At 49.4% G+C, this 12,514-nt stretch overlaps 1 protein-coding gene across 1 annotated transcript in view; it reads right to left on the bottom strand.

Moving 5' to 3' along the window:
* CACNA1B (calcium voltage-gated channel subunit alpha1 B) overlaps positions 1-12,514 on the bottom strand; it is a gene marked incomplete at its 3' end in the record, with an annotated part of 161,490 nt that overhangs the window by 16,739 nt on the left and 132,237 nt on the right. The window contains exons 36-39 of the mRNA XM_019642114.1: positions 12,238-12,303; positions 10,740-10,831; positions 8,668-8,812; positions 424-551 (exon numbers count right to left, since the gene is read on the bottom strand). Coding sequence (XP_019497659.1) covers positions 424-551; positions 8,668-8,812; positions 10,740-10,831; positions 12,238-12,303 — 431 coding nt within the window. The remainder of the gene's footprint in view (positions 1-423; positions 552-8,667; positions 8,813-10,739; positions 10,832-12,237; positions 12,304-12,514) is intronic.

Genomic DNA, 12,514 nt, shown 5'->3' with positions numbered 1-12,514 from the left:
TCCAGCACCAGCTCTGGCCATGGCGGGGCACCTGTGGTGACGAGTCAGGACAATGACACGGCTCTCTGAGGCCATAAAAATGGTCCTGGGAGAAGACAGTGAACTGCCACTCAGTGAGAACTCACAGTCCCTCCAAAGCCCTGAAAACGTGCCCCGAGCCCTGGCAGCAGCCTGAGAGCCGGACTGTGGGTCTCAGAGAAGGGTTTCAGCCTGGGGAGCTGCAGCCAAGCGCACGGAGGCTGAGGGGGAGCCAGCCGCCGGAAGGGGGAGCCAGCACCGCCCCACGTGGGCACAGTGGAGCCCTGGACCCAGCCAAACCCGAGGGGGACGCTCCCTTGAAACGTGCCTTGAGCCCCCCAGCGCTGCCATGAGATCCATGGCTTTGGACCAGCCCCCAGGACCCAGAGCAGGCGGCTCGCTCACCACGCAGCCGGGTCGTACTCGGCCCAGACCCTGATGAACTCGTCCAGGTGGTGGGGCCCCAGGATGGAAGAGTCCCGCGTGAGGTACTCGAAGTTGTCCATGATGACGGCCACAAAGAGGTTCAACATCTGCAGGGCAGGACGGAAGAGAGGTGACACGGAGCGCCCCCAGCCGGCCCGCCCCACCATCCTCACCGTCCAGCCGGCCTGTGTGCGCGAGCAGGGTGGTGTACAGCTCGCCCGCCTCTGCACTGCGCCCCCAGCCCCCAGCAGCAGCCTCGACCGCAGGCCTGACCCTGACCGACACACAGTCCTCTGCACTGGTTCCACTGCCCCATCTTCTCACATCCACGGTCCGGCTGGCGTCCGGGTTCACCCTCCCCAACTCTGCATCCCCGTCCTGGTCCCCTCTAGGTGGTGACTGTGGAGTTAACAGTTTGCTCACAGGAGGCCACAGCTCCGGTTCTCCTTCTTTGTAATTGACGTGAAGCTCACACAGCACATGATTAGCCATTTTGAAGCATACAGCTCAGCGACATTCAGTGTATTCACCACACTGTGCGACCCCCGGCTCCCCAGTTCCCAAATATGTGATGACCCAGAAGACTCTCCTCCCACTCCCTGGCAACCACCAACCTCTTTTCTGTCTATAGATTTGTCTGCTTGGGATCTTTCACACAGAAGGCATCACACAATATATGACCTTTTATGTCGGGCGTCTTTCACTGACCATGGTGTTTTTGAGGTTCACCATTTTGCTGTGTGTGTCAGAGTTTCATTGCTTTTTATGGCTGAATGCCACCCTGACAGGTACAGACCAGTCTGCTGTCCACCCATCCACTGACGGGCGAGTGGGCTGCTTCCACCTCTTGGCTGTTAGAGTTAATGCTGCTGTGAACACTCGTGTACAAGTTTGTGTGGACATGCCTTTTCATTTCTCGAAGTGGACTTGATGGGTCACATGGTAATGCTTACTTGTTTGGGAACGTCTAAACTGTTTTTCACAGAAGCTGCTGTGTTTTACATTCCCTCCTGTCTCTCCATGTCCTGCCAATACTTGCTATTTTCCTTGGATTTTGGTGGTTTTTTTTAAAGATTTTTTTTTTAATTGGGGAATTGGGGGATGGAAACAGTGCTGGGGAATTGGGGAAAGGGGAACAGACAAGTTGCTGTCCTTTTGTTCTTCAGTCTAGTTGTGGAGGACGTTGCTTCACTGGCCCAAGTTGCACCATCACTGCGCTCTTCCCAGCGAGGCAGATCAGTCGCTGGCTTCTGGACGGCCGCTCACGCTGGCTGCTGGCCGCTCACGCTGGCTGCTGGCCGCTCACGCTGGCTGCTGGCTGCTCACGCTGGCTGCTGGCTACACACAGTAGCCCATGGCAATCCACTGCCACAGGGGCTGCAGCCTACGCCGTTGCCAGCGACTCACGGCAGCCCAGCTCCAAGGTGAGCTGTTGTTCAGCGTTTTAGCTGTGGAGGGCAGTGTCACTGGCCCTCACATGTGGGATCCGAACCGGGGTCCTCTGGCGTCCCAAGCCAGGTCTTAACCATCGCGCCACTCAGCCGGCCCTCCTTGTTTTTTAAAAAAATTATTATTCTAGTCTTTCTACTGGGTGTACAGTAGTATCTTATTGTGGTTTTTGATTTGCATTTCCACAATGATCTAAGATGTTGAGTGTCTTCATATACCTGCTGGCTACTTACAAATCTTCTTTGGAAAAATGTTTATTATGAATCTTTTCCCATTTTTATATGCTTATCTCTTTGTTGTTGAGCTATAAGGGTTCTTTATATATTTTGGAGAGTAAGCTCTTATAAAATAGGTGACTTGTAAATATTCTCTCCCATTCCTTAGATTGTATTTTCACATTATTGACAATATCTTTTGATGCACAAAAGTGTTGGTTTTTTTTTGAAAATTTTATTGGGGAATTGGAGGGGGAGGGGAACATTTCGGTCTTTCGCTGAAGTATGAAGTCAGCTATGGGTTTTCTTCATGTTAAGGAAGTTCCATTTCATTCCTAGTTTAAGTGTTTTTATCATGAAAGGGTGATGCTTTTTCTGCATCGATTGAGATAATGGTCATGCGGGTTTTTTGTTTGTTCGTTTGTTTTTTTAGCTGAGCCATCCTGCCACCTGCTGGCAGCTCAGCAGCACGTCAGCTCGGGCCGGGCATCGAACTGCTGCTGCTCAGAGCTCGCACTCTTGAGGGAGCTCTTAACCAACTGAGCCACTACGTGGTGCATTACAGGATTGATTTCCATATGTTGAGCCATCCTGGTATTCCTGAGATGAATCCCCTTTGGTCATGGTGTATAATCCTTTCAATGTGTTGTTGAAATTAATATTCTGTTCAGGATTGGTGTGCAGTTTTCCTCTGGCATCTTCGTCCGCCTTTAGTATCAGGGTAATACTGGCATCAGAGAATGTGCTAGGAAGTGTTACCTTCTCTTCTATGTTTTGGAAGAATGACTAGGGTTTATGTTTATTCTTTTTTTAGTATCATTTTATATTGTAGTAAAAATACATTAAAAACTTATTATCTTAACCATCATTTTTAGGCGTATAAGGCAGTGGCATTAAGTACACTCACACTGTCGTGCCACCATCACCATCATCCACCTACAGGACTTTAGCATCTTCCCAAACTGAAACTCCACACCCATTAAACATGAACGCCCCAATCTCCTCCCCCGTCCCTTGCAACCACCATTCTACTTTCTGTCTGTATGACTTTGACTATTCTAGGTACCTCATATTAGAGGAATCATACAGTATTTTTCCTTTTACAACTGGCTTCTGTCACTTAGCATAATGTCGTGAAGGTTCATTCATAGTGTAGCATGTGTCAGAACTGCCTTCCTTTTTAAGGTTGAACAATGTTCCCTTATAATGTTCATACCACATTCTGTTTATCCACCTGTTGATGGACCTTTGGCTGCTTTCACCTTTTCGCTATTGCGAATAATGCTGCGATGAACATGTGTGTATAAACATTTATTCCAGTGGCCGGCCGAGTGGCCCAGTTGATTAAGAGCTTGCTCAAGAGTGCGAGCTCTGAGCAACAGGGTCACCGGTTCGATTCCCACATGGGCCAGTGAGCTGCGCCCAAGCTGAACTGGCACTGAACTGCCAACAGGTGGCAGGATGGCTCAGCTGGTGTAACAACAAGACTGCCTGTTTGATGGACGGCTATGCCTGCCCACAACTAAGACTGAANCTGGTGTAACAACAAGACTGCCTGTTTGATGGACGGCTATGCCTGCCCACAACTAAGACTGAACTCGACATCTTGAGCTGAGCTGCCGCGTGGATGGCTCAGTGGATAGAGCGTGCACGCTTAACAACAAGGCTGCCGTTTCAACTCTCACATGGGATGGTGGCTATGCCCACCTGCAACTACGATTGAACACAGCACCTTGAGCTTAGAGGCCACAAGCTGCCGAAAGGCAGCCAGATGGCGACTGGCACCCTCCACACCGAATATTGAAGGACAGCAACTTGTCTGTTCCCTTTCCCCAATTCCCCAATAAAATCTTAAAAAAAAAAAAAAGAAAATTTTTCCAGTCCCTGCATTCAAGTCTTTTGGCTATACACCCTGAAGTGGGATTGATGGAACACGCTGTAATTCTATTTTTCATCTTTTGCAGAACTGCCATACTGTTTTTCACAAGTGGCTGTACCATTTCACATTCCCATCAGCAGTGCACCAGGGTTCCAATTTCTCTACATCCTCGCCAACACTTAGTTTGTTTTGTTTTGTTCTTGTTTTTTCTAACAGCAATCATAAAGCATATGAAGTATTATCTCATTGAGGCTCGCATTGGCATTTCCTGAAATGTTGATGTTGAGTATCTTATCATGTGCTTACTGGTCATTTGTACATTATCTTTGGAGAAATGTTTACTTAAGACCTTTGCCCATTTTTGTATGGTTGTCTTTCTGTTGTTGAATTGTAAGAGTTATTTGTATATTCTGTATATTAACCTCTTATCATATACATTATTTACAAATATTTTATCACATTCCTTGGTTTGCCTTTTCACTTAGTTGACAGTGTTCTTCGATGCACAAAAAGTTTTAATTTTGAGTAGTCTAATTTATCTATTTTTTTCTTTTGTTGCTCATGATTTTGGTGTGAAATCTAAGAATCCTTTGCCAAAAATAACGTAAGATTTGCCACCTATGTTTTCTTCTAAGACTTGCATAGTGTTAGGTTTTATATTTAGATCTTTGATGGATTTTGAGTTAATTTTTGTATATGGTGTAAGGTATGGGTCCTACTTCATTCTTTCGCTTATGGCTATCCAGTTCTCCCAGCACCATTTGTTGAAAAGTTTATCTTTTCCTCATTAAATTGTCTTGGAAGCCTTGTCTTTTGACCATATATATGAGTGTTAATTTCTGGGCTCTCTATTCTATGTCATCATTCTATATGTTTGTCTATATGCCACTATTATGTTGTTTTTATTACTGAAGTTTTGAAGTAAATTTTGAAATCAGCAAGTGTGAGACCTTAAACAACTTTTTTTTTTTTTGGCTATTTGTGGATCCTTGAGATTCCATATGAATGGATGGATTTTTCTATTCTATTTCTGTAAAAAAAAGTTAAAAACCACAGATTTTGACAAGGATTGCATTTAATCTATAGATCGCTTTAGACAGTACTGACATTTTAACAATATTACATCTTCCAAACCACGAAGAGGGATGTCTTTCCATTTAATTAGGTCTTCTTTCATTACTTTCAGGAATGTTTTGTAGTGTTCAGTGTCCAAATCATTCACCTTCTTGGTTAACTTTATTCTTAAGTATTTTATTCTTTTTGATGTCATTGTAAATAGAACTGTTTTCTTAATCTTTTCAGACTGTTCATCGTTAATGTATAGAACATGATGATTTTTACATGTTGATTTTGTATCCTTTAACTTTGCTTCATTTATTAGTTCAAACTGGTTTTTTTGTGGTATATTTTGGATTTTCTACATATATGATCATACCTGCTAAAAGAGATGATTACACTTCTTCCCTTCTAAATTGGATACCTTATGTTTCTTTTTCTTGACTAAGTGATTTGGCTGGGACATCCAGTACTATGTTGAACAGAAATGGCAAAAGCAGGTATCTCTACCTTGTTCCTGATCTTAGAAGAAAACCTTTGTGGTTTTCATCGAGTATGATGGTAGCTGTGTTTTCCATATGTGGCCTTTATTAGGTTGAGGTAGTTTTCTTCTATTTCTACTTTATTGAGTGCTTTTATTAAGAAACGAGGTTGAATTTTTTCAAATGCTTTTTCTACATCAATTGAGATGACCACACATTTTTTCCCTTCTTTCTGTTAATGTGGTGTATTACTATCCTTGCATTCCAGGAATAAATCCCACTTGATCATGGTATATAATTCTTTTAATATGCTATTAAATTTGGTTTGCTAACATTCTATTGAGGATTTTTGCATCAATATTTTTCTGGTACTGTCTGGTTTCGGTGCCAAGGTAATGCTGGCCTCATAGAATGAGTTTGGAAGTGTTCTCTTCAATTTGGGGGAAGAGTTTGAGGAAGATTGGTACTAATTCTTCTTTAAATGTTTGATAAAATTCACCAGTGAAGCCACCTGGTCCTGGACTTTATTTTTTGGGGGATGTTTCAAACTCCTTACTTGTTATAGGTCTATTTGGATTTTCTATTTCTTCTTGAGTCAGTTATGGTAATCTGTATCATTCTAGAATTTGTCCATTTCGACAGCCTGGGTTCTAAGCACAGGCTGACCAAAGTAGTTTACATCTCTAAGCGTCCATTTCTTCATTGTGATAATAACAACATCAATATCAAGACTGTGACAGAGACTGAATAACTTAAAGCATTCATGGGACTCTGCACACAATCTAATTCAGTAATTATAAGCAGGTGTCACCAACCTCGTTTTCCATGATTCCGTCTATGTCCCTACACCAATCGAGGTGACTAAATCCCCCCCAACCTAGTCCTGCCACCTATCCCCAAAATCACAGTTCCATTTTTCCCACTGTCACTTCTCTGCCAGACCAAACCAGACCCAAGTGCTTCAAAGCATGAGTTACCCAACAGATCTGCACCTGCCAGGTAGGTGCCAGGAGGGCTGTGCTTGCAGCCCTTATCCCTTGTCTGCTTTAGTCAAGGAAAAGGCACCAGTGTCAACAACGAGCTGTGGGGGAGGCCCACGGGAAAAAGATACAGAGGACAGAAGCCACCAAACCCCCACTTCTGTGGAGAAGAGTGACAGCTAACTCCAGAGGGATGATTCCTCACGTTATCCTGAACACGTATGGGGAACGTTGGCCCCGTGGGTGATGTGTCATCATGAATTTAGCTTTCGGTGGAACCTCATCTCTGCAGCCAGGAGCGTGGTGAGGCCAGGGTGGTGGGTTGGCTGCTCTGCAGCATCAGAGGTCTCTGAGATGCACGGATACCAATGCCCCCACCACCTACAAGACTGTGACTCTCCAGCAAGTCTGCCCTCCCCGCTGCCCACAAGGGATCTTCTGAGGATTCTGGGGACGACCCCAATGTGCACATCCTCTCCTTGGTTTCTGGCAACTGGTAAAACAGTTTCATAGATTTTTCTGAATTCCTTTATCTACATGCAAGCTCACGTGTCTCCAATGCACACCTTTCCCAACCAGCCCAACCTCCTACAGCCCCCTTAGAAATTCACCGTCCACCATCAGCAGAAACCCTTGCATCTGCATCCTGAACACCCTCCGTTCTTCTTTCTTGCACTGTAATGTGGCACCGCCCAGCCCTAAAGACCACAGCTCGGCCCGCTCGCCGGTGTTCCTGATGAGGCCGTGCTCTCCCTCCTCACGGAAGACCTGGTGCTTGGCTGGTTGTTGGGATGAAACTTCTACTGTCATCATCAATCCTGCTGCTAATGCCCACAGATATGGGTCAGCTGTTGCCTGGCGTCTCGGTCCCGTGACCTCCCAGCCCACCCACCATCCTCTCCGCTTCTGACCCTGTGACTACAGCTAACCCTGGCCATCACCAGTGACCACCGATGGACGTTACCATTACTGCCTCCACAGTCTCCACCTCAGAGGCCCACTCTGCACACCTCCTCTGTGCTTCTGGCTTACTGCCTCTCATAAGTGTACCCCCAAACATCTGTTCACACGAGGACCTCTGATCCAATGGCCCTGCCCTCACCTCCCTCTGCCCTCAGCTTGACCCCATATCCAGTACTAAAATCATTCACACACACACCCTTCTCTCCCTCCTTAGACTGGTCTGGGAAACCCCGAATCCGGATAATACAGTTCTCTGTCCTTGGTGCCACGTAGTGAACGTGGCTGGGAAAAAGTTCACCCTGTGCTGGATGGCCCTGCTCAGGAGTTCTGACCGTGAGCCTCAAGTGTTTGCGCAGCGTGCCCACTGTTCAGGGGCTGTGTGCTCCCACTGTGTTCTTCGCCTCTCGTTAGCTCTGGAACCTGCTGCAGGAAGGCTCTGGTCCCACCACGCAAAGAACCCGTTCTTGTCAAGGTCACCAATGGCCTCTACTTGTCCACTTCCGAGGAACAACTGTCAGTCGTCATCACCTTACATCGCCTCCCAACAACACGTCACGTGGACACAGCTGTCTCCTCTGTTTTTCTCATGCTCACGTTCGGTCATCAAGCGTGTCAGCTCCACCTTTAGAATGCAGCCCATTCCACCCAACTCACTCACTCGGGCCCTTCTCTGGCCACCGTCACCTCAACTGTCTCCCTGCTCACTCCACGGCTCTCCTGACCAGAGTGAGGTTCAGAAACATCAGGCAGATGGTGTCACGCCCCTGATCACAGTGTCCCAGAAGCTCCTGCTGACTTTGCATAAAACCCAGACTCCTGGGACCCAGCCCACAGACCTCCTGACAGAATCCCACTGGTTTCCAGTGGCTCTCCCAGGCACACTGGTGGAATACTGCTTCTCTGTGTCCCATCACTACAGTGCAAGTCCCTGTAGCAGCCGAAAGCTAAGGGACAAGTGCCCCCATGGAAACCTATCCCTTTCCAAGGAAGTCAAGGCAGGGCCCCCAGGAGCTCACGGCTGAGTGGCCCCTTTAGGGTGAAGAAGGTCATCATCTCTGAGGAAACAAGGCTATCGACACAGAATCGGCTTGTCGTGTGACATGAATCAGAGTCAGGGGCCAGCAAGAAACACAGAGGGCCCGATGTGGACTAAGAAAGGAGACACAGATGCCACGCTGGGTATGGTGACTAGGACTTACCAGAAAGGAGCAAAGGAAAATGAAGGAGACGAAGTAGAAGTAGGCAAAGTCACTCCCACACTCAGTGGCGTTGGCGTGCTCGTCACAGGCCTGTTGGCTGAGACACGACAGCATGATCTCGTGCCAGGCCTCTCCAGTGGCACTCCTGAAAAAAAGGGCGGAGCTGTGAGGCCCACGAGGGTGGCCCAGGACTGGCAGCACACGCAGGAGAGTGGAGTCAAGGGTGCCCCCTCTTGTGGGTTTGTCCCACGGAGAAGTCACACATGTGTAAGGTCTGAGTGCCACATGGCTGCTCTGGCGTTAGATTTCCACATCGATCGCCTTGAAAGAACTCATTACTGTAACGATCCACTGCACCAGCAGTGTCGGCACCGTGGTGAGTGCCTGGGGACATGTGGTGCCCCAGAGCCGACACCCATCCAGGCTTCTGACCTCCCAACATGGGATCCTGTCCTCCATCCAACAATGGTAACTCCATCTTTCCAGCCGCTCAGCCCAAAACTTCTGCTGTCATCCTTGCTTCCCTCTCTCGCAACATCCCGTTCATTAGCTCATCTACCTCCGAAGAACAGTCAGACTCACCCCTTCTCAACCCCTGGGACCCAGCAACAGTCACCACACCCTGGAGCTGTTCCAACAGCATCCCGACTGGGCTTCCTGCTCTGCCCTGCCCAGCAGCCCGGTATGTCCACTAACTACAGGGCAGACCTTGTCACTTCTCTCAATGACCCCTCACTCCCTGCAAAAGCCAAAATTCACATGACAGCCCATAACCCCCGAGGACTGACACCTGCTCTCTCCTTGACCTCAACACCTACATTGGCCCCGCTCGGTCCACTCTGGCCACACCCTCAGCAGCACCCCCCAAAGGGCCCTCTGCACCTGGGCAGAAGCTGGGCCCCCTCCCCTGGATGATGGCTGGGGGTAGGGGGCTTCCTGGGGCTGGGGTGGCCAGTTCGGCCTGTGCCAGGCCCGGCTGATGAGGGTGCTCGCATGTGACAAAGGTCAGGGAGGAAGACGGGTCTTCGAGACCAAGGCTCAAAACCAAGACTGACGTCACAGGCCTGCCTCACACCTATTGTGCACAAGGCAGGACGTTACTACGTGAAGAAACAGAACTAAGGTCTCAGTGGAAACCCAGAAAAATGGCGGTCTGGGGAACGTGTAAGCCTGACGGTGCCTGTTCACCTGAGGCAGAGCACACAAGTCAGAAAGCCCTCTGCACACAGCTCGGAAGAGCAGGCTAGGCCTGAGCTCACCCTCCTCTCAGAGGACCCCGAGCCCCATCCCCAGGGCAGATCCCGCCCACAGCAGCCTGATGTCAGTAGCCTTCCACCACAGCCCCTGAGCAGGGCTCTTTCTCCCTCCTCGTAGTGGTGGTGGGCTTGGCTACATGGGGGAGACTCTGCAGGTGGGAAGACATAGTCACCCCGTCCCCTCTGCCCCAAATCTGTCCTCAGGCCTAGACGGTCAACAGCCCCAGTCCACAGAGGACAACAGCTGGTGCCAAGATGCCTCCTAGGGAGGCGTCTGAGCCTGACACAGCTGTGTGCCCTCGAGGCTCCATGCAGGGGCCTGGCTTGGCTGCACCCCAGAGCCAGGGCACTGCAGCCCCCATGAGCGACAGTGGCGAGTGGACGTGCGTTCAGACCAGCAGCTCTGGCCAGATGGGATCTCGGGTCACAGAGAAGCTACACTGTCAAGGGCAGCTCCCTGACCTCACAGACCTGGTAACGGGTAAGGGAGCAGGTGGGGAGCTCGAGGCCAGCACACAAAGGCCCCTCTGGGCAGCTTCTGTCCTCCCTGACCTCACGGAGGGCCTTCTGGCTGCGACCAGGTGGGGGGCGCCGGCCTGGCCTGGGTCTCTCAGCTTTGCTACCTCGTGGGCTTCCCCTAACTTGTCACATGGCCCAGGAGTGCTCAGGAAGGGACAGTAGGAAGAGGAGAGAAACTGCAACGGTCCCCTGAGGAAGCAGTGTGACCTGGCGTGGAGGGGGCCCACTCGTCGGCTGCACCCTCTCCAGCCTACACAAAGGAGACTCTGGGTCCGGCCAACCTGGCCAACAACACACCTGAACAGCAGCATCAAGGCTTGTAAGAACGTCCGGAAATTGTTGTGCCTGTTGATGCTGGAGCCGTCGTCCAGGGCAATGTTCCCAAAGACCTGAAACGGAGGAAAAGGCTGCAGGCTGAGCTGCTGGTCCTCCAGGTGCCTGCGGCCAGCGCTTCCGCTTTGGCAACAATGTGCCTTCCCGGGTCAGCAGAATCCTCGCGGTGGCTCCATGGCCCCAGCTCGGCGGGTGCTGGCCTGGCTCTGAGCAAGTTGGAATGACTGTGAACAGTGGGACCCAGAGCCAGGTTTCCGGGCTCTCCTTTAAGACAGGATGCATTTTATTTATTTATTTAATTAATTAATTTATTATTATTATTTTTTTAGCTGAGCCATCCTGCCACCTGTTGGCAGTTCAGCAGCAGCTCAGCTCGGGGCGGGCATCGAACCACTGTTGCTCAGAGCTCAAACTCTTGAGTGAGCTCTTAACCAACTGAGCCACTCGGCCGGCCCGTGGATGCATTTTAAAGTTGTTTCTCTCATCAGCGATTCCAAAGCAGTAGTTATATTGGTAATGGCTCTGATAGATCACTTGAAAGTTTCTTTATGAATTTCTGGGCAAACATCACAATGGGCTTTTTACACATTTTAAGTGATGTTTTTCAAGGTTAGAAATGCAGATGAGTCAGTAACGGTACTTAGCTTAAAATCTGGAAGCCAGCTGAAAAAAATTCATGAACTGTCAGACATCCACCACAAACAAAGATCAGTGTCACATGTGATTTTGCACATCCACAGACCAAAGCAGAAAAAATATGTGTTTTAAATAGCACCAGAGCCCAGCCAATTTTAAAGCAAGAGAACTTTTCAATCCCTGAGAGTTTAAAGAAAATAAGTTTTCAGCTAACCTTTAAGACACTGGCTTCTCCCACTGAGCGTTCAGATTCGGGTCCATCTCGGAGCCCTACTTTTGGAATGTGGCCAGATGCCAAAGGTTTATAACCGGGCTACTGCCTTGTGTCTTTTATGTGTTTTTGCAAAATAATGACACTCTAAGTTATGCAAGCTAAATTTGACAAATACAGCGATGTGAAAAGACCCTGTTGACTATTTTCTTTGGAGAGTATAATCTTCTGTAAAGGATCAGGGAGACTGTTCTTCTGAATTGCTGCCGGATTAAGGATGACTGACCGCTGCTCTTCAGGCCACTGGGCGCCATGCCGAGTGCCAACACTCCCGCACCGCATGGCCCAGCACCACCGGGTCCCTACTCTGGAGCAAGGTGGTGCGTATGCCCGCGGGTGACCCGGGTCCAGAGCCCCAAGCTCTTGGTGCCTCGGTGCCCTCACTCACGGAACAGTCTTTCTGAGGATTAAGTTCATAAAGCGCTTACAATAGTACCTGGCTCCCAGAAATACCTGGTAGTGTCAATCTACACAGTTATCGCATCATGCCCACGATCACTGGCCCTCTGCCCAGGGGATGGGAACCCATGCACCCCCACGGGGCAGCGCGCCCACCTGCATGCCGATGATGGCGTAGATGAAGAACAGCATAGCGATGAGCAGGCACACGTAGGGCAGGGCCTGCGGAGACACATGGGGCAGGTCAGCGGGGGTGGGGACGGTGGCCGGTCCAGAGCCACCCTCACTGACCACCAAGTGACTGCCTCAGTTTCTTCATCTGAAAGTCAGAGCTGGGACACCCATCCAGTTCTGTGAGCATTAACAAAATGGCCTCTGGGTAACCTGAGATGGCCTCGCAAACTACAACAGGACAGCAGGTGCCAACAGGACC

Source organism: Hipposideros armiger, unplaced genomic scaffold (genome assembly GCF_001890085.2).
Source record: "Hipposideros armiger isolate ML-2016 unplaced genomic scaffold, ASM189008v1 scaffold_3, whole genome shotgun sequence".
NCBI classification, from domain to species: domain Eukaryota; kingdom Metazoa; phylum Chordata; class Mammalia; order Chiroptera; family Hipposideridae; genus Hipposideros; species Hipposideros armiger.
Note: the sequence above shows the minus strand (reverse complement) of the source record. Positions and strands in the feature narration are given on the sequence as shown.